The sequence below is a fragment of the Hypomesus nipponensis genome, chromosome 10 (genome assembly GCF_054491055.1).
Source record: "Hypomesus nipponensis isolate SF chromosome 10, ASM5449105v1, whole genome shotgun sequence".
In the NCBI taxonomy this organism is placed as follows: domain Eukaryota; kingdom Metazoa; phylum Chordata; class Actinopteri; order Osmeriformes; family Osmeridae; genus Hypomesus; species Hypomesus nipponensis.
In genome coordinates this window covers 9,188,835-9,212,623 of record NC_140370.1, presented here as the reverse complement: position 1 = coordinate 9,212,623, position 23,789 = coordinate 9,188,835, and the positions used below count along the sequence as shown (strand labels likewise).

At 40.7% G+C, this 23,789-nt stretch overlaps 1 protein-coding gene across 3 annotated transcripts; it reads left to right on the top strand.

Moving 5' to 3' along the window:
• Positions 1-9,421: 9,421 nt before the first annotated feature.
• pex5lb (peroxisomal biogenesis factor 5-like b) lies at positions 9,422-21,722 on the top strand. 3 transcript variants are annotated; one of them, XM_084707760.1, is made up of 14 exons: positions 9,437-9,511; positions 12,266-12,380; positions 12,809-13,042; positions 13,242-13,374; positions 13,493-13,625; positions 13,803-13,901; positions 16,326-16,445; positions 19,411-19,554; positions 19,759-19,829; positions 20,210-20,422; positions 20,493-20,508; positions 20,860-21,018; positions 21,091-21,248; positions 21,524-21,722. In XM_084707760.1, the coding sequence occupies exons 1-14, from the start codon at positions 9,440-9,442 to the stop codon at positions 21,720-21,722; spliced, it is 1,866 nt and encodes a 621-aa protein (XP_084563886.1). In that variant the 5' UTR covers positions 9,437-9,439. The 3 variants fall into 3 exon arrangements, with proteins under 3 accessions (XP_084563889.1, XP_084563886.1, XP_084563888.1); XM_084707763.1 differs by lacking the exon at positions 20,493-20,508 and having other exon boundaries at positions 9,422-9,511; positions 13,493-13,580; positions 20,853-21,018; XM_084707762.1 differs by lacking the exon at positions 20,493-20,508 and having other exon boundaries at positions 12,809-13,052; positions 13,255-13,374; positions 20,853-21,018.
• Positions 21,723-23,789: the final 2,067 nt, after the last annotated feature.

The following is a 23,789-nucleotide window of genomic DNA, read 5'->3' as shown; positions in this document are numbered from 1 at the left end:
AGGGTCCATCCCTCAGTGGACCGAGAACACTTTCACCATTCAGTGATCCTGAGCTGTGATTTATGCTATTTGTCTTTGAATTGGACTAAAAAAAGAATTCGGTTAGAAAATAATTATCTACAGTAATTTTTGGAGACTGGAACAAATGAAGATTATTTGTCCATCAAGGGGTAAAGTGGGTTTAGGGTACCAATTTGGGATTTGTTTTGCTTTCCCAAATCTTAGTAAAACTATCAAATGTAACCATGCAGATCAGTTATCAAAGGCAAAACACAAAAGTTACTGTCTATATATATACATGTCAAGATAGCTCTGGATTAATGGCTGTACATTGGGTTGCTGTGAGGACATTGTCAGGATGTTAAATGATTCCAAGACATATGCTGGAAATAGAAACAGGGGCTATAACTACAAACCACAACATGGAAAATAAAGACAACCACTTCACTGCACAAATAACTAGTTGTTAAGTCTGTATGAATAGAAAGCTAATACATGTAACTAACAAAGATATGTCAATAATTGTTACACTATCAGCACATTTAATTAAAAAGATCATACAAATTAAACACACATACTGTAGATACATGTAGAAACTGAAAAAGGGACAAACAACATCTGAAGTCCTGGAGTCTTTTACATTGATCAAACCAAACAGTGCACAGTGCAAACAAAAAACGACTGCTCTTTGATGGAATGCTAGAAACAGACAGATATAAAAATGACTTTGGTTTCCAACGTGAGCTAGTGAAAGTATTCTACACAGAAAAAACTTCTTGGTGACACAAAGTCACTACACACATAAGTTGTCCGGCACATTACTTGAATGGGTAATATAAAAAAATGTATATACAATTCTGCAATCAAAATGGATAAAATCTTAAACTTCCTATAACTGCTGTGCTTGCCAATACATTTTGTAAACATGGAAGCCGTGCCCTCACTTTCTTATACTAGGAAGATAAATTGTCTGTGTTACTAGTCCATTTGACATCACTGTCAAAGGCTGGCCTTCAAGGGTTGATGCATTGAGTGCATATAGGTACTTTTGATGGTTTGAGCTGTGAGGACCAAGGGAGCTGATGACTTGAAACCTGAAGTTTACTGTTTTGTCATCTAAGGAATAAGCTATGTGAGAAGAAAAAATGGGCCAAGCGCTCGTAAATATTTCAAGTCTTCCGGCACATGTGGTATTTTTCCCATTCTGGATTTTATAGACCAAGCATTGCCTTAAGAATTCTGATGCCTCAACATTGTAACATTTTAGTAAATTAAAAGCCAATTTAAGGTGCCACCTCAAAAGGATTTGAATGGGTCCAATTGTATAAGTCCTATTAGAAAAGATATACCTGCTCATGCCTGAAGAGATACAGCACGTTATGACAAGTGAAAACCTGGAGTTTATGTCGTGGTCTTTTTTTTCAGAGAATGATGGTAAAACAGTACCAGAGAGACTCCATTTACAGCTACATGCAGTTAAGTGCACAGGGAGTCTCTCAGAGTCAGTCTAGAAGAGTTATTTGCTCCCTGGGCTGTCATCCTCTTAAACTGGGAGACAATACTGCAACAACTGAGAAAAAACTACAATCACCAGATTCAGGAACAAAAACATCATGCTAATCTCACTTCCTCAATCTCAAACAAAACGAGCCCATATGATAATTGGCAACCTCTCAAATGTAAATCTCAATACTATCTACTAGAAGTTGACGCAAATAATCTTTCAAACATACACAGTATGAGCATGTTTCAAACCTGTGCTTGTAGAACAACCACTTCTTTTGAAAAAAAAAGAAGCAATTTATGGTTGAATGCATGAACTTAGAATTAATGTATTAATTCAGATGTATTGCCACATTATAAACTCATACTTGTTCTACATGTATTCTTTGTAATGGAAAACATAGAGATCAGTCTTAATGCACATCAATGTGCACAGCAACCTAGGCCTCCAAATGAGTAAGTGCACTTCAGCCACGGAAACTGGAAAAAGGAATGACACAGTCGCCAGAGGTGGTTATGAATCTAAATGTTTACCTTTCATTCTTCATGGTGAAGTGAACACCGGGACTGTTAACATCACTGCTGTTTGCCTGACATACAATGTCCTCTGTGTGTTTCCACAGTTTGGATTTTTGCACCCTGTATTGTTAGACAGATGGAGATAGAGGGGGGGGGGGGGGGGGGGGGAAGGGAGACTAGCCAGAAAGGTGCTGTGTGATGCAAAAGTGGTTGTGCAACCTTTGACCTCTTAATCGACTGGGTCTGTCTACTGATCCCTGGATCAGCAGATGAGCTGTGTGTGTGTGTGTGTCTGCATTTGTGTTTGGTAGTTAATAGTTAATAGTTGTAGTCACACTCACAGGACCAAGGGTGTGAATAACAACTAAACAGATGCTGCACATTTACACCATCACTTTATTGTATCTGCACATTTAATGTCACATAAATGGATTCACCTGGGACTTCCTTTTATTCTATGAACAGTCTCATTGGAATATTTCGCATAATTTGTCTAGAAAAGCAGAGAAGCAGTTTTCCGTCACAACAGTGTTTGGCAAATACTATCTCTTGTTTAGAGGGAGACTCATCTCTCAAGCTCCCATACTCTAAAGCGAAGATATGATTATTATTTCAAGCTTAAGAATAGGCTTTAAACCCTGGCCAAGTCAGCTGGTCGTGCATCAACATATTAGGACATAAGCTGCAGTAGGATCCACTGAATTATCCATTAGGCTTAACACACTTGGACAACGGGTAAATATTGTGTAAAGATACGATTTGTTTCAACTTTAATTTGTGTACCGCTATTGTGCGGTGCAGATCGTGAAGAAAACATAATAGACAACATATGACGGATTTCTCTAGATGTTTTGAAAAGAACTAGACAGGATTAGGGCCATGTCCTGGTTGCGTCTGTATTGCAGCTATCCTACCACATTGAAGACTAGACCTGTTGCTATGGTTCACATACAGTATGTGAATAAAGCCTACATGGTTGTAGGCCCCTCCTGTGATCTGCTGTCTCCCTCCTGGCATGCCACGTCTAAATGACTTGTCATGTCCACAAGCTACAGTAGACTTGATTTGTCTACAAACGGTCACTATGATGGGTCAGTCAAAAGCCACATAAGACTCAAAAAGTGACTCAAAGTGAACAAACTTAGTGAACTGACGAGTCGAAATTAGTAGAAAAAAGTAATAGGGTCAACTCCCAGTGGATTGTACAGCTCATGTGCCCTTTGAGAAGGAGCACTCAACCTACAGTATGTAGCCACACTTGACGGTCTCAGTAGAAAGTGCGTGAAAAAAATGCAATTTGATTTTTTGATTCAAATTGATTCGATTTTTTGAATGGAGATTCAAGTTGCCTTGTGTGGGCTGGGTTTGATATTTCCCCTTAGGACACTTAAGAATGAATGTATATTTATAATGAGCATCCTGAATTTCAGGGATAGGGCAAATCTGACCTTGGAGTCTAAGCGAACACAAGAGACTTAGGGCTTGGGGATGAGATGGATTTTCTCAAGAGGCTGTGTTTGGAGAAGCCTGTTCCATGTTATACAGTGCAGAGTACATTATTTAAAATGCCATCACCAGTAAGGACTAAATTGGAATACCTCCATTAATACATTCAAAGTGAATTGTTTTACAGTGTTGAAGTTATATTTTAAAATGTTTCAGTAGAATACCAAAATCCCCATATATTTTGCAGCTCAAATTTACAAAAATTACAAAAGGATATTTTTGTGACTTTCCCTTCTTTATGTTAAGCCTCGGGCTAGTTTTCGGAACAGTGAGTTCAATTCTGCTCCCCTATTTTCCGTTGCTCTTCACTGAACATCCTTAGATAGTCATTTCAGAAGACGTCTTCTCAAAGAAATCCTGTTCACGTCCCCTAAAAAGATTCAAAGGGCATTAAATAATCCCCCAAACTCTTTATGACTCTGCCAAGTCAAGGTGCCCTTTCTTGTGAAAGAGAACAGTGAAACCAAAAGAGGGTTTTAACTTAACATAGAGTACAGAATAATAACAACTTAATGGAAAATTCATGTTTAAAACGTTTTGTTGAATGGACAGAGAAATATAGTATAATCCCAGAGTTTGTCATTGAGGTTACTTATGAATCAATGGGAGGTGCAGGACATGCACTTCTCTATGCTAAATGTAAACACAGAAAGTTTTAGTTAGTGGCCACATACTCATAGTCACATACATCTTGTGGAAGGCATTATATCAATACAAAAAATTATTTTACAGTGAAGGGCTTCATGCATTGAGAAATAGTTCTGTTGTTGTGGGTGGTTAGCTGTGGTGGTTGGGTCTGAGGTTGTGAACCTCGTAGCCAATGGGCTTCATGTATTTACATATTCTAGGCCTCTTTGGAATGGTTTTGATTTGACAGATAGCTCAATAATAATGTCACAATCACTTTGTGTGGTCAGCCTGATCAAAGCAGAAAGGATGCTACGTCATCATCCTTTAAAGAACCTGAAGGCTCTAGGCATTGATGTTCATCATGCATTCTGCCAAATTACCTGATACAAAGCAGATGCTCTTTGAAGGAGCACATCAATGGAGTTTTGTGTAAAGAAAATAAATTATTTGCTTAATTTGGAACAGTTCATAATCCGGACCTATAATCATGACTTCAGGCTACCAGAAACACACATTTGCCTTTACTACACAACTAACACTTCAACAAGACAACTTACTTAAAGTATATTTCTAAGACAAGACCCCTTACACAAAAGCAGATGTATTTATTTATAGCAAGAGAGTTCATAGACAGTTACAAAACCCAGTGAAAGCCCAATAAAAGTTAAATACTTTTTCGTTTGTAGTGCAACACAACTGCCTTTTGTACTTCAAAGCCTTGCAATTAATTACATCTCGTATATGACCACGCACTGTTGGTCTTGTACATGTCAGTACCCTAACCAATAAATACATTTACTGTAAAGCTGAAAGTTGGTAGTTTATATTTTACAGAAATTATTTGTTTGAACCCTTTGAAACACCATAATAATGAGATGGCACCCTTTCGGAGCCCTAAAGCTATTCCACACCTCACTAACAAAACTAAATGACCCCAGTGACCCCCAAGCCAGTTAACATCCCCTGAAGCTGTATGCATTTTCACCAAATAGATACAACTGTAAAAAAACAACCTGGCAGACACCTCTCTCTCTCTTTTCCAAATGGATAATTTTCACCCTCTCTTTGCTGATTAGAAGTTTATAGCAGAACGTGGCGTACAGATCTGACATCTGACACATTGTTTCAGTTTCTAATAGCTGTGTCTACAAGGGCAACTCAGGTTAAGTGCTGTGAAAGAGTGAGCGCTTCTTTGCTCCATTGGACTAATTGGACAGTCAGACTAGAAATGCTTTTACGGGCCTATTCTGCGGAAATAAATATATTATCCTATAGTTAGAAAGTCTACATCACCTTTAAAATGTAATAAAAAATGTAATGTAACTACATTTTGTTTTGATCCAAATCTGAGGAAATGTGGACTCTGAACTAGTGAGCTCCTGTAAACCTATACGCATGTATTTACACAGGTGGTTGTTTATTCCAGTTGAAGATCTTTAAAGCCACCACTAGTCTTTCTGGAGTTCCTTTTGTACCAATGTAACCATACAATAGATCAGGCTTATAGAGCATCTGGATATCCTCTTAGTAATTGCATACCTTGCTTATTTCAGCACCTGCTGACACGAACAGGTAGTGGAAATGAAGAGAAATTAAAGAAATGGAAGAGCCTAAACAAAACCTCTTCTCATGATCTTTGGTTCATTCAATGAAACAAGAGTGAGGAAAGAACTCCTCTGATAATCCTGTTGTGTGTCCTTTCTATCTTCTCTAGGGCATCTGTACAGTAGTTAAAGCCAGCGACTCAGGCAGAAATAACCACAGTGGGGATGCTCTCATACAAGATTAATTAGAAAGAGTGCTGCCGGATTACTGGAGGATATAAATACATAAAACCTTTGGGTCAAATATTTCAGTCAACACATTTTTCTGCCTAACTGACACTTGCGAAAGGTGGTGTCTAGAGGCGCGTCCCTATGCACCCTGCTGTTGCCCTTGGCTGGCTGTCTCCTGCCGATGTTACCCAGCCTTTTGGTTGCATGCTGATCATGACATTGAGGAGATGAGTAAGTATTCCTACATAACTGTGAATTATTAATTCCCCTCAAAATAACACATAGAAATACATTCCATCCTGTTGTAATTCTTCACAGAAAATGCTTCTTTAGCCTTCCACTATCTTTATGTGTCCTTGCAAACAACAAAGTATTGTCCAGATTCTGATCTCCCATATGTCCTCCAGCCTTTTAATAACAAGAACAAAGTAAGGGGTCACCATAACTGTGTGTCTCTGGTAATACCATATTTTGACCTACAGTGCCAAGAAGACTCACAGAAGTAACACTGGTTCACTGTTAGAACAGTTTCATATCCACAGTTTCCTATCCATTACATAAGGTATTAGACTTGCTAATAGGCTACTAAGGCTACAATCAGCAGTCACATCCCTTTGTCATGGCATTCTCTTATCCTGACGTAGCAGCCATATGTGTCATGACCAAGACGTTTCCCTATGATTGTAATAGTGAAGTATCGTTGCAAATTCTTGGTTTAATTAGATACTGTGGAAAAAGCTATGAGCTCTGTCCCAGATCAGCCCTGCTCAGCACCGCCGGGACTCTACGTGGCTGATGGTTGACTGTTTGCTCAGCACACAGCTGGTTTATTTTTAGGTCTGAGCCACAACAGCGTCTCCCAAATCGCAACGATGCTAAAGTGCTTCACAGTCGGACAACTGGCATGGTAATAGACTCAGAGACGCAATAGTCTCAAGAAAAGGGGAAGGTGTGAGAGAGATGGAGAAAGAGAGAGAGGGAGGGAAAGAGAGAAGCAAGGAGAGAGAGAGACATATATATCCACTATCTTCAATGTTCCAAGCTAAACTTTAAGCCCTAGATATTTCTGTAGATGCTCTGGCACGGTAAGAAGACAGTGCTCACAATTCTGCAAAGTAACTAGTCTGAATCCTCTCAGATGAAGTTGAAGATAACATGTTACCGTTTTGGAGCACTGTGCTCTTGACAGAGAGTGATATAAGGATGAAAGAGATGAACGCAAGGGAGTTGGGAAAAAGGTCAAAGGTAAAGTGTGCTTGGCTGAGCGGAGTTAAAGAATCAAAATATCTGTGGAGGTTGTTTTCTCCATTCACTTTAGCCTTGTAACTGTTATTGGTGTGTCTGGGTATTTCAGAAGTCAGCAGAAACACTTCTTCACTTTGCAATGCAAACTCACGAAAGGTTCCTTTTAAGAAAAGCTAACTTTGAACCAGACTCGCTTGTCTGCATTTTGACTGCATTTTTGATATGTGGAAAAAGTGAGCAACAGTGTCTTTTAAAGCAATTGTTCACTACGTATCTCTATAACGTTCTTACATCAATAGGAGTTTACACACAGCTCTTTATACAGTAGCTATCCAATGTTCAGGTGAGTCAATGGTCATAAAATGTGTAGGTTGCTCACTGTCACTATGGGAAATTTCCTATCATCACTGGACAGTTTTTTTAACTTCCAAGACCTATTCAAGATCATATTATCTCTTTCAAACTCCCTGATATCATCTATCAACATTAAAAGGTTGTTTAAGGATTGATCCCACTATACTGTAGATCTAATCATTAAAATGCTGGACGTCCTGCTGATATTGATCATCATCTGGGCTATTGATCTTCATGAGTACGGAGAACTACCTGCCAGGTGTGATGAAGAGTGTATCAAAGCATCCAGCTGTTTATATATTAACAGATTTTCTGTGATGTGCATCTGAGCTTTCTTATGACTTTAATGATTCACTCCTGGTCTCTGTTGGATTGAAACTAACTTCCAAAATGCTAAATAAAATGGTTCTAAATGTAACAAATATCATGCAACAACATTCTTACCATGCCACAGTTCTAGCAGATGTTATAAAGATGATCTGAATAAATCATACTTTTATTAGTGTCTTCTGTGTTTACCAGAGCATTACAAAGCCTTTAACACATTACTTTGACCCATGGTAATTATAACATCCCTGCTCTCTTAAGTGCTCACTGCATCTGCATTAATGTAGGCTTGTGTGTGTTTGTGTGTGTGTGTACCTTACTGAAACCAATGTTGTTAAAAGTATTAGTGACATATAGTTGCATCCTATTCCCTCCAAAACTGCCACTGTGAAGGTTTTGAATTGCAATGAGTAGTTGACAATAAACAACTAGACTTTACATAGTTGTATATAGTAATTCCGTATTATTTATGTTAAAAGACGGCAGTGAGGAGAAACTTAATCTTACACTGGAGCAGGGTCTGTTCTGGATTTTTCTTCTGGGTGCTTTTAGGGATATTGACCCAAGAGACTTGTGGCTGCTTAGTGGTTATGTCATGTTGCAGTCTGACCTAACTAGGTCTATGTGGATTATTCCACATCAACGTCATGTTGGAGCACTGCTGAATGCTGAATAAATGTTAGAAAACTAAAAAAGAAAAGCAGGTCCATTAATGCCTACTACTGTTCCTGAGAAATAGTTGCACCAACAGATTCAGTCTGAATCAGTATCCTAAAGTGAATGGATGCTTTGTAAATGTCCTCACTAAACTATTCCTCTGCCAATTGATTTGGTTGGCCATGCTGTGTTTTGCTGTCAATAAACCAATATTCATGCAGTTTCATTGAGGTACTAACTAGACCTGAAGATATTTTCAAGCAGATATCTGGCCAATATGTTAACTAAAGAAACATGATATAAAGAATAGAACAAATATATTTGTGCACATACAAGAAAAAGCAAGAACATTACATTAAGCTGTATGTTAATATCTTCGTTTTTTAGGCTGTGCCTAAAGGGCGATGTTCCTCATTGAGTTCAAAGAAGGGAGACATACTCTAGACTTACTCCGGCATTGTTTTGGTCTTGCATTTTATTTGACATGTACTTTAAATTCTAAATACTTTCCTCATCATTATGTATGTGCACATCCAGGCAGTCCCCAGTCCGTCAGGACCACAGAAAACCATATTTCATTGAGAAAAGGTCCATCTCACTCTGTGGGATATACACTACTGCTGTGACACGATGTGACAGAAGAATATGACGTACAAAAGAGTTTTGGAATGATTTCAATTGAATATCACAATCTCCATCTGCTAGCTTGTGTAACATGTTCAATCTTAAGCATACAGGTATATTTCAATAATCCTTCTTCATACGATATGATACAACACATCCAACATACAGCATACATCCGTGTGGAAAAAAGCTTTGGGAAATCAACCTGATTGAGAATTGGAATAGGAAGGATTTGTGACTACTGACTTAAGTCATTGTTGATCTCACTGTTGTAGGGGAAAGGGGAAAGGGCTGTTGCCATGGTGCTGAAGGAGCTTCCGGGTAAAAAGGCATCCTCAGAAGGAAACCCCCTCCTCAGCGTGACAACCAAGGTGGGCATGACAACCACCATCAGGAAGCAACAAGCCCTTCCTGGTTTGGTATACAGTAGTAACTTATTCTTTATTTTGCTATATTGTTTTTTATCACACATTATCCGTTAAAACTCTGCACATGTTTTTTTGAATAGTCAGGCAGTCAACCTATTCACGATAAATTCTGCGTCAGAGGGTGTACATAATTCACAAGCCCTCCAGGGATTTGAATCAACGCTGTCTTATCACCACCACAACTTGTGCTTGGAGGTATGCTTGCTGCTTGTACAGTATGCATTTATTGCAAGTGATGGCTTAAAGCTTTGTCTTTCCCAAAAAATGAAATACAATAAATGTAGTTAATTCTGAACATTTCATCATCCATTTGATGATATTAACATAAAATTAGCACAATTCATTTTTACCCCTACCTCTCAATATCACTCCTCTTGCAATTAAAAGGCAACAGCAGATCCCCAAACTGATGAACCAAATCAGAACCTCAATACTTGTCAAATGACAAACCAGTAAATGACAAATCAAACCAAAAAGTGGCTCAGCTTTTACCCTTTGCTTGACTGTTCCAAGCGTTCATCTTTTGATTAGGTTTTCTATATATGTTTGTCTGTATAAACATGTTGTTTTCATCCAGCATGCCATTATTCTGAGCAAAGTGAGTAAGAAATCTAGAATGCTGGCCTTTTAGCAAAGACTTTTGCTATTGCTCCGGTGTTGTGTTGCCTCATGATATATACATTCTGTTGTGGCTTTGGTTACATATTCAAGTCACAAACGCTTTCAGTTTGAAGTGTTTTTAATTCCCTTACATATGCAGATTGCGTAAATGTATTTTATGATATGTGTGTGTGTATGTGTGTGTGTATGTGTGTGTGTATGTGTGTGTGTATGTGTGTATGTGTGTGTGTATGTGTGTGTGTGTGTATGTGTGTGTGTATGTGTGTGTGTATGTGTGTATGTATGTGTGTGTGTATGTGTGTGTGTATGTGTGTGTGTATGTGTGTGTGTATGTGTGCAGAGTACGGTTATGTGAAGATGTGTGTGCTGTTCGTGTTTCATTAGGTTCACTCTTTTGTCTGAGTCTTTTGTCTGTATTGGTGGCCTGAAAACCCTCTATTAAGAAATTGAACATATGCCAACAGGCCCTTGATGGACCTCTACATTGTAGTATTCACTTAATGAAAAATGTGCACTGGGGAACACCTTACTTGAGATTACTTTTACATGACGAATGAAAGGAGGTTGGGGTACCGTAAAACCTTACAACAAAAATGGATGGTCTAGTAGTTGCAAAAAAATATTACAATTTGAAATTACCGTAGCTTACATTTTTGGAGGAACGTTCATGTTTCTGTACCTCATCATAAACTGCAACCGTACATTCATTAAATAACAACACCCCTTTTATTTGATCCACTACACTATGGGATGGATGTCCAGTCCCATTCATGTTAGGGTGGTAGAGTTCAAACATCTCGTGTGGATAAGGATGAAAAAAAGAGCGCAGATTGATGTCAGAAAGGGCTACCACCAGGGATTAAGCCATGCTTAACAATCAAGTGATTATTTGCCTGTGATTTAATTTGATATCAGTGTACTGGAGTGTCTCTTGTGTGTGTCGAAACATATTAGTATCCAGCTGTCTTTTGTTTATTTCATGGACTGAACGGAACAAAACTGAGTTTTGTCAAAGATGGTTGTGTAACAACAATAGGACTTTTTATCAATCACCCACATGCACACATATGCAGATAAACACATACAAACACACACAGATATATATTTTTAACATGCATTCAATGTTGTGACATTTCCACTGCCAACTATTCTACATCCAGCGACCAAGCCATCCAATAAAGCCTCTTCATGGTCAACTCATTTGGAGAGGGTGATCATAAAAGCCATGTAAAATGTCTTATTAAAAATTAATGTTTTTTGTAATGGTTTGGCGATTCCACCAAGAGACAATTTTAGCTCTAGGTCACCCTTACAGTAATATCAGCTCCAATCACACAGGGTCCAGCACGAGCAGACTCCCATGTTGTCACAATCAGGACCGCAAACAGGCAGAAATGCATTTCACACACACACACACACACACACACACACACACACACACACACACACACGCACACACATATGCACACACACACACACACACACACACACACACACACACACACATGCACACACAGCTACATGCTACACAGCTACAATCAAAGTTACATTTTACATTTTGTAAATTATGTGTAGGTGGCTCACTGGGTAAGAATGCAAACCCTACTTACATGTACCCTTTGGAAGATGCTTCCAACAGTCTCATTTCATAGACTTCAATCCAAGACTTGCATTTTGAATTGGGAATGTGTCCAATCCACTATGAATATGATCAAATAGGCTGCCTGCTTTTAGAGTTTAGAATAAAAGAAGATGAGCAATGCAATAATTTGGTCTAAGAGATTTAAAAACATGAAAACATTGTCTGCTGTACTTGCATGGTTGCAATTTAAGCTTTTATGATACAAAATACATGTTGTATTCTATTTAAGGTTCTCTTTGATCAAATTGGTTTTGATTTCAAGTAGTTTGGTTGGTGTTTCACTTTCTGTTTCTTGTCTTTTAACTGTCTGGGATCTCTGAAACATTCTAGAATATCCATGTTGTATATGACTGCGCTATACGATGCACGTATCATTCTTCAACCATCATACTTCCATTTGGTGTCATTTAATGTCACCTCTCTTTACCCAACAGCTGGTCGGTGAGCAGCAAGAGAGCCGCCCACTGCTGAGTCCCTCCATCGATGATTTCCTGTCAGAAAGCCGCATCGACGGCCCTGTGGCCCGGCTGGTCACCTCCAACACAGCAGGTATCCTCCGCAACTCATTACACACCATTAATCTGCTCCATTTCTCTTTCTACCTCTTGCTTTGTCTGTAAAATCTTCTTCTCGGGCTTTGCTTTGCCTTGACATTTATGCCCTGATTTTTTTTTCATTATTATAAATGTTTCCCTGAAACAGATACCATGATAATATCTAAGAAGTCAATAAGGGTCAAAGTGAATTTGCTTGACTTAAACCCTTAGGCTCAGTGGGAAGCATAGGTCATCCTCAAAGGATTCTTAAGCCATATAAGCCAGCGTGTTCCATGGTGGATGAAGCAAATCATTCTACTACAAGCCAGCCATTCCTCAGTATGAGAGAATCATCCTCATAATCAGTATTCAGTTAGACACCCTTGGAAAGCCATATTGATTTCCACCAAAACATAAAGAAACACTCAAAACGGGCTTCAGTTCTGTCCACAGCCTTGGACCTGGTGGACCTGAGTGAGCCTGGGGAGAGTTCCAGTGGCTTCAACAGCAGGAAGGGCAGCAGCAGGGCCCGTCGGAGCCCCACGGTCCCCAAGAGGGGCAGCGCCAAGAGCAGCCCCCGCAGGAGGAGGCCCGAGGACACAGAGCTCATCCAGGTGGAGGTGGACCGCTCGTCCCCAAGCCCTCGCACCCCAGAGAGAGTGTCACTCGATTCAGGTCTCAGTTAGTGCTCACGTTCCTGTCTATTACAACATGCATTATGACTTTGCCGTACCCACCTATACCTACATGGTATTACTTTGATGAAACTGGTTGTGTCATTGTATGGTTATCATTTCGGGATTTATTTCGGCGTACAGGCTTGATTGGACAGTCCATATTTCTTTTCATGCTTCTTTTCCTTTCCCATGTCCAGTCAGTCTCTCCAGCTCCCCATTGGACAAATGGGAGGAAGTGAACCTCCAACCGGAAGGCTCCCTGAACAGTGGCAGGAAGAGAAGATTCGAGAAGAGGTGCACATCACAACACTCCTCCAGCGAACTATTGTGGTAAATAAAGCACTTATAGAAATATGCCCTGCGAAATGTAAAACTGAGTTGCATGTGATGTTGCTTTTTCATAGAATTTGATTTGATATGGACTGCCCTCTACTCTCTCCCCAAACAGGTCTGCAGATTTCAAAACAGATCCATCCACCAAGAACTCCTTCGAGGTCAACAGCATAGATGATATTGATTTTGTATCAGCAGCACAGGTCTATGTTTCTCTATTTATATCTGGAAAAATGAATAAAATTACTGTTACTGATACTGACACTGGATTGGAAAAAGGAAGCAGGGGGACATGTTTCTGTCTCTTAGTTTCCACAGGCTTGCAAAGGAGGTGTCAGTGACCTCTCACAGTTAGAGCTGAGGGTGTTGGCTGACCTGTTCCCTTGTGTTATGTCTGTGTGTGTGTTGCCATCTGTGTTCCCCAGGACTGCTGCGTGGGCAGAGAGAGGCGTCTAGGCCGTGCCCTCCTGGCCAGAAATCAGTCTATGGAGGATGAGTTTGTGAAAGCAAAGGCTGCCGTAGAGGTGAGACAAACACAGAAACACACACACATTGTGTAACAACCCAAGACTATCATCCATCATTTAGAAAGACAGTATCACAATATCAGCATCTACATCTAGAGTTACTGTCAGCTAATCTAGTGTCACAGATCGTATATCATCTTGGATCAACGTATAATTCCACGATCAGAGATATATGGACCCACCGTCTCATACATCATTTCAAAACAAGCTTATCTGCACAGCTCAGAACCACCGAGTTGTAGTTTTAGGTGCCTGACAAAGGAAGGACCAGTGAGACAGTGCCAGATGAAGATGGAAGAAGGTGTCGATGACCGACGACAGGACAGAGAGTGAGAGACTTATAAACTGACGTCAGCTGGGAGAAGAGGGAGAGGTAGATGAAAAATACATAGGGAACTAGGAAGAATGATGGTGGACAATCACACGTGGTAAAAGAAGGAAGGAGGAATGGAATGAGACGGAGAAAAGAGGGAATAGGGAGAGGAAGACAAGTTTGTGTACCAGCTCTGTTTGAGAGAGAGAGACTTATTGAATGATGACTGGAGGAAGTGAGGAGGACAAAGATGAGATGGGAAAGAGTGAGCTCCAGTAAGGAAGAACAACAGACAAAAATACAAAAAAGGTGTTTAGACAGAGGAAAATCACAGATAAAATAGTATTACATGAAGAGTCACTTTCCTACAGAAAACATTAGACCATTACTCTTAATAATATGGAGAATTGTCCTGAATACAACTGTCAGTTTCAATATTAAACCCAAGTCTTACCGTAAACGGACATAATTTGTATTATTGTTATTACTGTAAATGCATGCCCTCGAGGCATTTAGTCAAATGTGGATTCTTGCTTCTAGCTTTTTTAAGAATTCTTGTCCATTGTCGTTAAGAATTTTTGTACAATATGTCTCTTTTGTTTTCACATGCATCTCTAGTATACAGACTTTGTGTCTGTACATGCCCTTTCTCGGCTCCTGTCTATGTGTTCGATGTGAGAGTGGAAACTTAATCCAGTGTGAATAATGGCTAAAAAAGGCCAAAGCTGATAAGCTGAGTTTTCGTCACACAGCACAAAGGAGTCAGGCTAAAATGAGACGACAACACTGTCACATGACTCACAGTGTCTATGTATAGGCCCAGACTGAGGCTAACTACTAATGACTGGATAATAACAAATACTTTTTTCCACCATTGTCCTCCACCTCTCTCCTCCTCCTCCCCCTCTCAGTATCCACATTCCTCCTCTACCTCCCCTCACCTCTTCCTCTCGGTGTGGTACCTCCTCTCTCCTCTTCCCTTCACCTCCTCTCAGTTTTCTACCTCCTCTAACCCTTTTCACCTTACATATCTCCTTTCATTTTAATGTTACTGAACTGTGTGCATACTGTGGTATCATTTCAACCTTACTAATTGTGCTGACTATTCAGTCAAATATGAAGCTACAAATCTTAGTTGGGTTACTTAAGTTATACAAGATATCCAATTGACTGCATGTTGCATTACAGTAATATATGAGTCTCTACAGATCACCTCAGAACAAACTGTTAGGCTTAAGCCTTGATTTGACCAGGGAATAAAATAATATGAGTTCCCTCATAAGAGAACTGCATTAGTGCGTTCTGCGTGTACGTGTGTGTGTGTGTGTGTTTGAAAATGTTTCCATTAATGGGACAAATGCCACCATGACTCAAATAAATACAAAGGCTCATTTGATTCAATACTTGGAAGAGAAGCAGAACCTGTATTTTTATTGTATCCAACTAATCCTCTCTGGTTCAAGTCAAACCAAACTGCCTTTTACCAATTTATCAGAGCCAACTGGCACAGCCATCTTCCTTACTTGGCTAAATAGGCATCTGTTTTCCTTCCGATGAACACTATTTACTGCACTGTGCTTCCATTTCAATGAGCACATGATTAAATTATTCTGTTGGGTTCTATGGTTGGGTTCACTACAAATGTGTCGAATGAGACTCATTTGAACTGACAAGCGCTGGGAAAAATATGCCTCAGTAAACCATGAGAAATTATGGATTTTTGTTCTGGGTCCAATTTTCAGATTTTGAAGTACTGTTCTTTGTTTGAAGTGGTGTCACTAAGACAAACATGACGTTAGAACTGAAATGTTCTTCAAGTATTTACTATAGCTTGTTTTTTCATGTGTGGTATATTGAAATTCAGTACTTATCTAAGTTCGGTACCTTATCTCAATTGTCTTGTTCATCAACAAATACTGTATCTATGATCTAGTGGGGGTTACATATATTACCTCTAAACTTTTATAATGTAGGTATTGGGTTCACAATCATACGGCACACACTATTGCATGTTGTGTTAAGGGACAAACCTCTTGACTACTGGAGAGAGTTACTCCCTAGTTTGGTGGCAGTGATGTGTTAAATCTCTCTCTCCTTTTCCTTCACAGTCTGACACAGAATTTTGGGACAAGATGCAGGCAGAGTGGGAGGAGTTAGCTCGGAGGAACTGGCTGGAGGAGATGGACCCCGAAGGCCCAACACCCCCCACAGTCTCTCCAGTAGAGAAGGTACAAAGACCCTCCACGCTCATCCCATACCCCAATATGAGCCATTAATGTATGTAGTATTCAAAGACCAGATGATATATTAAAGCACAGGTAAACCTATCTCCAACCAAAGGGACAGTAATTCTGTATGAACACCAAGTTATGCATAACCCATTTGGTGAAGGTTAAGATTGGGGTCAACAGACACTTTGGGGAAATCTAATTCCTAGGGTCAGGTTTAGGGGTTATTTAGAGTTAAAGGTAACTCTTTTTTTTCTTTTTCACATTGCATCATTAATTCTATGAGAATGTCAGTAACAGCTTATGGGCATTTTAATCTCCCCCTTATGTCCTCCTGTGTAGCTCACCGTTCTTTCTATTGGGTAAACACAGTTTACAGCTGAATGAAAACTATTGAGTAGTATCAAACACAAGAGGGTTGATACTTTGATCTACGAAGACTCTCTCATCTATCTGTCACTGTCTGAAGGGAAGCAGGCTGCGCTGCGGGAATGCTAAAAGATGTCTGTGATCAGTGTATAGAAGAGGGCGGGGTGACGGAGAGGGAGAGAGACCATAGATAGCTGCAGAGAGAGAGAGGCCATAGAGAGAGCTGCAGAGAGAGAGACCATATAGAGAGCTGCAGAGAGAGAGAGGCCATAGAGAGAGCTGCAGAGAGAGAGACCATATAGAGAGCTGCAGAGAGAGAGACCATAGAGAGAGCTGCAGAGAGAGAGACCATAGAGAGAGCTGCAGAGAGAGAGATCATAGAGAGAGCTGCAGAGAGAGAGACCATAGAGAGAGCTGCAGAGAGAGAGATCATAGAGAGAGCTGCAGAGAGAGACCAAAGAGAGAGCTGCAGAGAGACATCAAAGAGAGAGCTGCATAGAGAGAGACCATAGAGAGAGCTGCAGAGAGAGACCAAAGAGAGAGCTGCATAGAGAGAGACCATAGAGAGAGCTGCATAGAGAGAGACCATAGAGAGAGCTGCAGAGAGAGACCAAAGAGAGAGCTGCAGAGAGAGAGACCATAGAGAGAGCTGCAGAGAGAGACCAAAGAGAGAGCTGCATAGAGAGAGACCATAGAGAGAGCTGCAGAGAGAGACCAAAGAGAGAGCTGCATAGAGAGAGCTGCATAGAGAGAGACCATAGAGAGAGCTGCAGAGAGAGACCAAAGAGAGAGCTGCAGAGAGAGAGACCATAGAGAGAGCTGCAGAGAGAGACCAAAGAGAGAGCTGCATAGAGAGAGACCATAGAGAGAGCTGCAGAGAGAGACCAAAGAGAGAGCTGCATAGAGAGAGCTGCATAGAGAGAGACCATAGAGAGAGCTGCAGAGAGAGACCAAAGAGAGAGCTGCATAGAGAGAGACCATAGAGAGAGCTGCATAGAGAGAGACCATAGAGAGAGCTGCAGAGAGAGACCAAAGAGAGAGCTGCATAGAGAGAGACCATAGAGAGAGCTGCATAGAGAGAGACCATAGAGAGAGCTGCAGAGAGAGAGACCATAGAGAGAGCTGCAGAGAGAGACCAAAGAGAGAGCTGCAGAGAGAAACCAAAGAGAGAGCTGCATAGAGAGAGACCATAGAGAGAGTTGCAGAGAGAGACCAAAGAGAGAGCTGCAGAGAGAGACCAAAGAGAGAGCTGCATAGAGAGAGACCATAGAGAGAGCTGCATAGAGAGAGACCATAGAGAGAGCTGCAGAGAGAGACCAAAGAGAGAGCTGCATAGAGAGAGACCATAGAGAGAGCTGCATAGAGAGAGACCATAGAGAGAGCTGCAGAGAGAGAGACCATAGAGAGAGCTGCAGAGAGAGACCAAAGAGAGAGCTGCAGAGAGAGAGAGAGACCATAGAGAGAGCTGCGGAGAGAGAGAGGGGGTGTTGATTTTACAGTCCTGCTTTAGAACACCTAACACATTTGGATCTTGCGGTCCTGTTCTGTTTAACATTTATTTATAGAGGAATTTCATTTTTTTTTTATACAACTGATGTTTAATATCGCAGAGTCATAAAACAATGCATAAATGATGATATATGTGTATGGTATTTGTTTTAAACAATACTTTAACATGCTGAAATATGAATCTTCTCAGTCCTTTTCACGGTTGGTACAGGTTAACAAAATATATTTTAAAGTTATTTATCTATATTGTTGCTCTCTTTATATATAGCTATTATGTTTGTGACGTTCATATGTTGTAGGGCAGAATTTGTCCTTGAATCACCATCTGAGCATATGGCTGCTGTCAACATTAGGAGTAGCGCTAACCCCCAAAGAGCTGCCCTGAAGTACCGGTCTGGGAACAGTTTCTTGAAATACAATACCAGCCTATAAAGCATGTTATGAGATACATGTGAAACGTCATGGAAAAAAGGGAAGCTAATTTGACTGAGTATCGCCCGGACAATATAATGATTAATGTTTGAAACTGCAGGATCAATGTTGTTGTTTTGTTATCGTCACATGACCTACAGTACGGTACATGGTTTAGGCAGCAGTGAAGCTGGACTGCAAGGGCTCAAATTGCTCTGGAGATCTTGTCTGTTGTGGCCTTGAACATGATGCCCACCCTCTAACCTAAATAGCTGAGGTCAGCACTGCTCTGCCATGTAATGGGATGATGCATAGTTGTGAGTCATACACATTATGGATATACATTGTGGTATACTGTCTGCCCTAGTCACTTAACAATGGTCTAATTTTAAGCAACTACGGAATAATGTATTATGCACCTATTGTCATATGAAAATTATACAAAATTACTGTCCATGTCCTTCTGACAGTATTTTATACACAGCTAATATTAAATACTGACAGCACAACCTTTCCAGTACTAATCAGTATCTGAATATTGGCAAAACATTTGAATTACCTTTCAAGGACTTCCCGTAGTTTCAACTGTTGTGTTTGGTAACTTGTCATTATATTTATGTATTTACTGTATGTTTAGAAGATCTGTGCTAGGGTTCATTCTTGATTTGCCTTAAAGGGTTACTTCTTTCACACCAATAACCCGTATCGAGAGTGGCCCAATGCTTTTGAAGAGGGCCAGCAGAAGGCCAGAGAGGGTGACCTGAACAATGCTGTCCTTTTGCTTGAGGCGGCCATCTTACAAGATCCTCAGGATTCAGTGGTAAAATAAAGGACACAAAAAATAACAGTGTTACTGTACATGAAACTGAATAAATGTTTGTGACATTTGCCCATAAAGAGTTGAACAATACATTCGGCAGTCATCCATCGGTTATAAGACATTTCACTTTTTAAATGACCATTTAGTTTAGGCTTGTAAACCTGTTGAGTTATATTTATGATTCAGTGTCCTCTGTTTCCTCAGTCCTGGCAGGTTCTTGGCACGACACAGGCTGAGAATGAAAATGAACAAGCAGCTATTGTGTCACTTCAGAGGTGAGACAGACTCTCTCTTACAAGATGCTGATAGACTTTTAAATAGACTTTTGTTTACATTTTACATTTAAATGAAGATGCCAGGTTAGATGGAAAAGGATCATGATATCACATAGTGATTTTATATAAATAATATATATCTCATATCAATACAATCATGTTTAGCCTACTGTATATCACATAGCTCATATACTGTCAATTTTACTTGAATTATTAATTATTTGGTCCTTTTTGACTGTTATAGGAGTTCTTGAAATGATCTGCCGTCTATTTCATCCACTTGACAGCTCCAACTAGTACAGTAGTAAAGTACTGGAGGAACTGTAAGAACACAGACAAACCACATGTAGTGTGGTTAACTGTGTCATCTCTCGTGGCAGGTGTCTGGAACTCAACCCCAACAACCTGCCAGCGCTCATGGCCCTGGCTGTGAGTCTAACCAACACAGGCCAGCAGAAGGAGGCCGGTGAGGCGCTGCACCGCTGGATCTGCCACAACCCCCGCTACAAGCACCTTCTCCTGGGGAGCAGGAGCCCGCTGCAGGGGTCTCCCGCCACACCGCGCAGGGGTCCCCACACACCCACTCTGGGCAGGTAGGGTTGGATTTGGCATTTGGTTTGCGGAAGAATATATTAATGTATGTGCAGTGCCCTGTGGTAATAGATTGATCAGTTCAATAGTTAAGACATTCAATATATTGAATGTATTTGATTTATTAGGGTCCTGATACAGTTCGTCCTTTTTCTATATAATAAATATTTCATATTCAATATAGTACACATGGAATGAACATTTAATATTCTTGGTTTAATAATGCATTGAGTAGACTCCTTTTTGCCATGTCTGGCCCCCCAAAAATTATAAAACATTTATATGCCGTTGTCTAATTCTCAACTTCCATTTCTGCTGACTTTGGTCAAACTTGCTGTGTCTATGCCCTTCAGCAACAGTCTTAATGTGCTCAGACTGCACAGTGAGCCGGCAATCTGAAGATGTGTGTGTGTGTTTATGTGTGTGTAACAGCTGCCAGCTGGCAGAGGTGAAAGGATTGTTCCAGGACGCGGCTCTGCTGAACACAGATGGAGTGGACCCGGACCTCCAGACAGGCCTTGGGGTCCTTTTTAACCTCAGCTCAGAGTTTGACAAGGCTGTGGAGGCATTTAACGCTGCATTATCTGTCAGACCAGAGGTACAAACAAAAACACACACACACACATGCACAAACACACATATTTTCATGACATGTTGGGTCTCCTTCCAGGACTACTTGCTGTGGAACCGTCTGGGGGCCACACTGGCCAACGGGGACCGAAGTGAGGAGGCAGTGGAGGCCTACACCCGGGCGCTGGAGCTCCAGCCAGGGTTCATCAGGTCCCGCTACAACCTGGGGATCAGCTGCATCAACCTTGGGGCCCACAGGTAGAGCGGGAATGAGAAGCTGGAGGATTTAGGTCACCACTGAGCGTTAGAGGCAGTATGAGCCAGTATTCATGTCATGTTTATCTTCTCTTCTCTTTAGGAAACCATAGTAATGTGAAAATGTCTCCCATCTCTCAATATTGGTGTGCATGCATGTGATATTGATGAGAAGGAAACATTTAAAAATGGCAATAGCAAGATTTGCTATAATTGTTCAAACTGTGCAGGGCTGTGCACTGTAAACATCCCCTCTCTTCTGATTGGCCCTCCCACAGAGAAGCAGCCAGTAACTTCCTGACAGCACTGAATCAACAGAGACAAAGTCACCGCCAGACTCACCAGGTTATGTCAGCCAACATCTGGGGCGCCCTGCGAATTGCCATCTCCATGATGGACCGGCCAGAGCTCTACCAGGCTGCCAACATCGGAGACCTGGACCTTTTAATGAGGGCATTCGACATGGGGGATATGTGACAAGGTATTCTGGAGCCCATAGGGAAACAATGTGCCAGTAGTTAAGGGGTTGCCAGTTTGGCCAGTGGGTTGCCAAACATGGCTGCAAATATGATGTCCTTCAATATGATGTCAAGAGAGTGTATTTTAGGAAGTGGCTGGTGAATAGTTTGTTATAGAAAGTAATAAAACAGATGAGCTGAATACTGGAGGTGAATGACACCCAAGCTTTGGATGCTATCATGGTGGAAAATGAAATAACTGCAACAATCTCTAGGAAATATAAACAACTTTACTAAATCTTTACAGTGACTGCAACCAACTCGCCGTATAATACAAACAGCCATAGACTAAAAGCCAACCACATAAACCACAAATCTCTTTTTCTTGCACTCTATGGGACTTCCTGTGTAAGGAGACACCATTTCAGTGAAGTGGAGTTTATAGTTTGGTCCTTTTGAAATGGGTTTGCACAACAGTAATGGGGAATTCCCAAAGAAGAACACAACATTGACAAAAAAAAAGATGTTTCAAAATAGAGGAATTAAAAGCCATGCATGCCTGGCAATCACACTTTGTAATAAAGCCTTATACTAAATGAATCTGCATCAACTGCACAAGTCATAGAAAACAATATATTTTATGTTAGAGGCTACTGTGATTGTCACTATTCTGTTGCCTCTGTACTTGCTATGCTATGTGTTGTGTCCCTCTTTCCCTGAATATTCCTACAGTATGAAGCTACTTCCTTGCCTGAGGTAGACCTAAATAGGAACCTGGATCAGGGAAAGAGGAATGCACTGTCACATCTGCCTCTGCATACACCACATACACACACACACACACACACACACACACACACACACACACACACACACACACACACACGCACACACACATACCATTCTTTCTTCCGGGCAGGAATCAGTCACTGTGATTGCCTAGTGTCTCTGTGTTCAGTAATCTTTTAGGAGATCAATCTCCCCTCTCTGTCCAGGTGGGTGCTGAGAGTCTCTCCCCCAGTCACAGATGATTTATCTCCCATGTCTGCAAGTGCACAGCCTGCCACTCGTACAACACTACTATAACCCCCCCCCCCCCTCCAGCCTAACCAATTTGAGGTTTGGTGTGTATACGAGTGCCTGTGTGCATGTGTGAGGTACTTAAATGTAACTGCGATTGGCGCCATTAATTTGTTTCCCTCAGCCCAAAGGTAATTACTACATCAGGATTTACCCACACAAGGGACACATAATTCCTGATAGAAAAATAAAGAAACACCACACACACACACACAGACAAACCCCCCACACACACCCTCTTGTCCATCTGTTTCACTAACATTGCCACATCAAATGCCTCTGGCCCTTGCCAGTCTCTTCTTGCTTCTTTGTTGTTGTAGAATTGCCTGAACCGGCTAATTGTTACTGTACTTAAGTCAGGCTCTGATTAAGATAAGATCCCACCACAATCAGCCTGATCAAATGTATACCTACTTAAACATTGTTTCAAAAGTTAGAATTGTCATTAATACTGGACACTGCATTCAAAGTTTAGAAAAAGAGACAGGTAGTGGATTTGACTGTCACATCCTTGTAAAACAATGCATAGTGCCGCGCCACACCCATATCACATCTGTCTTTCCGAGATTTCCAAGCACCAGTTGTTAAATTCACAAACAAAAAGTTAAAGTTGTGTTTACTCAGCACACAGCATTGGTTTTGACTCTTTAGAACAGATTAGTAGAAAATACTTGGGATAATTTGATGACTTAATTCATTATGAATTGCCATGGAATGTTTATTGACTATCACCAATAAATGATTCATCCTATCCAAAGATTCAATCTTCAACATGTGACAGGATGGGTTTAAGGCTAGTCTGATTTTATTCATTTTTTTCAGTTTTACAAATCACTATTTCCATGATGATCTCCCAAAGTTGTACTACTTCTGTGTCAGCACAATGATCTCCTCTGCTATTAGAAGATTGTGGATTTTGGAACTATAGCGACTCAGGTGAATCATTTAGGTTCAGAATGCATGAGATTGGCTTCTAGAATGTACTATGAAAATGTATGTAAATTCT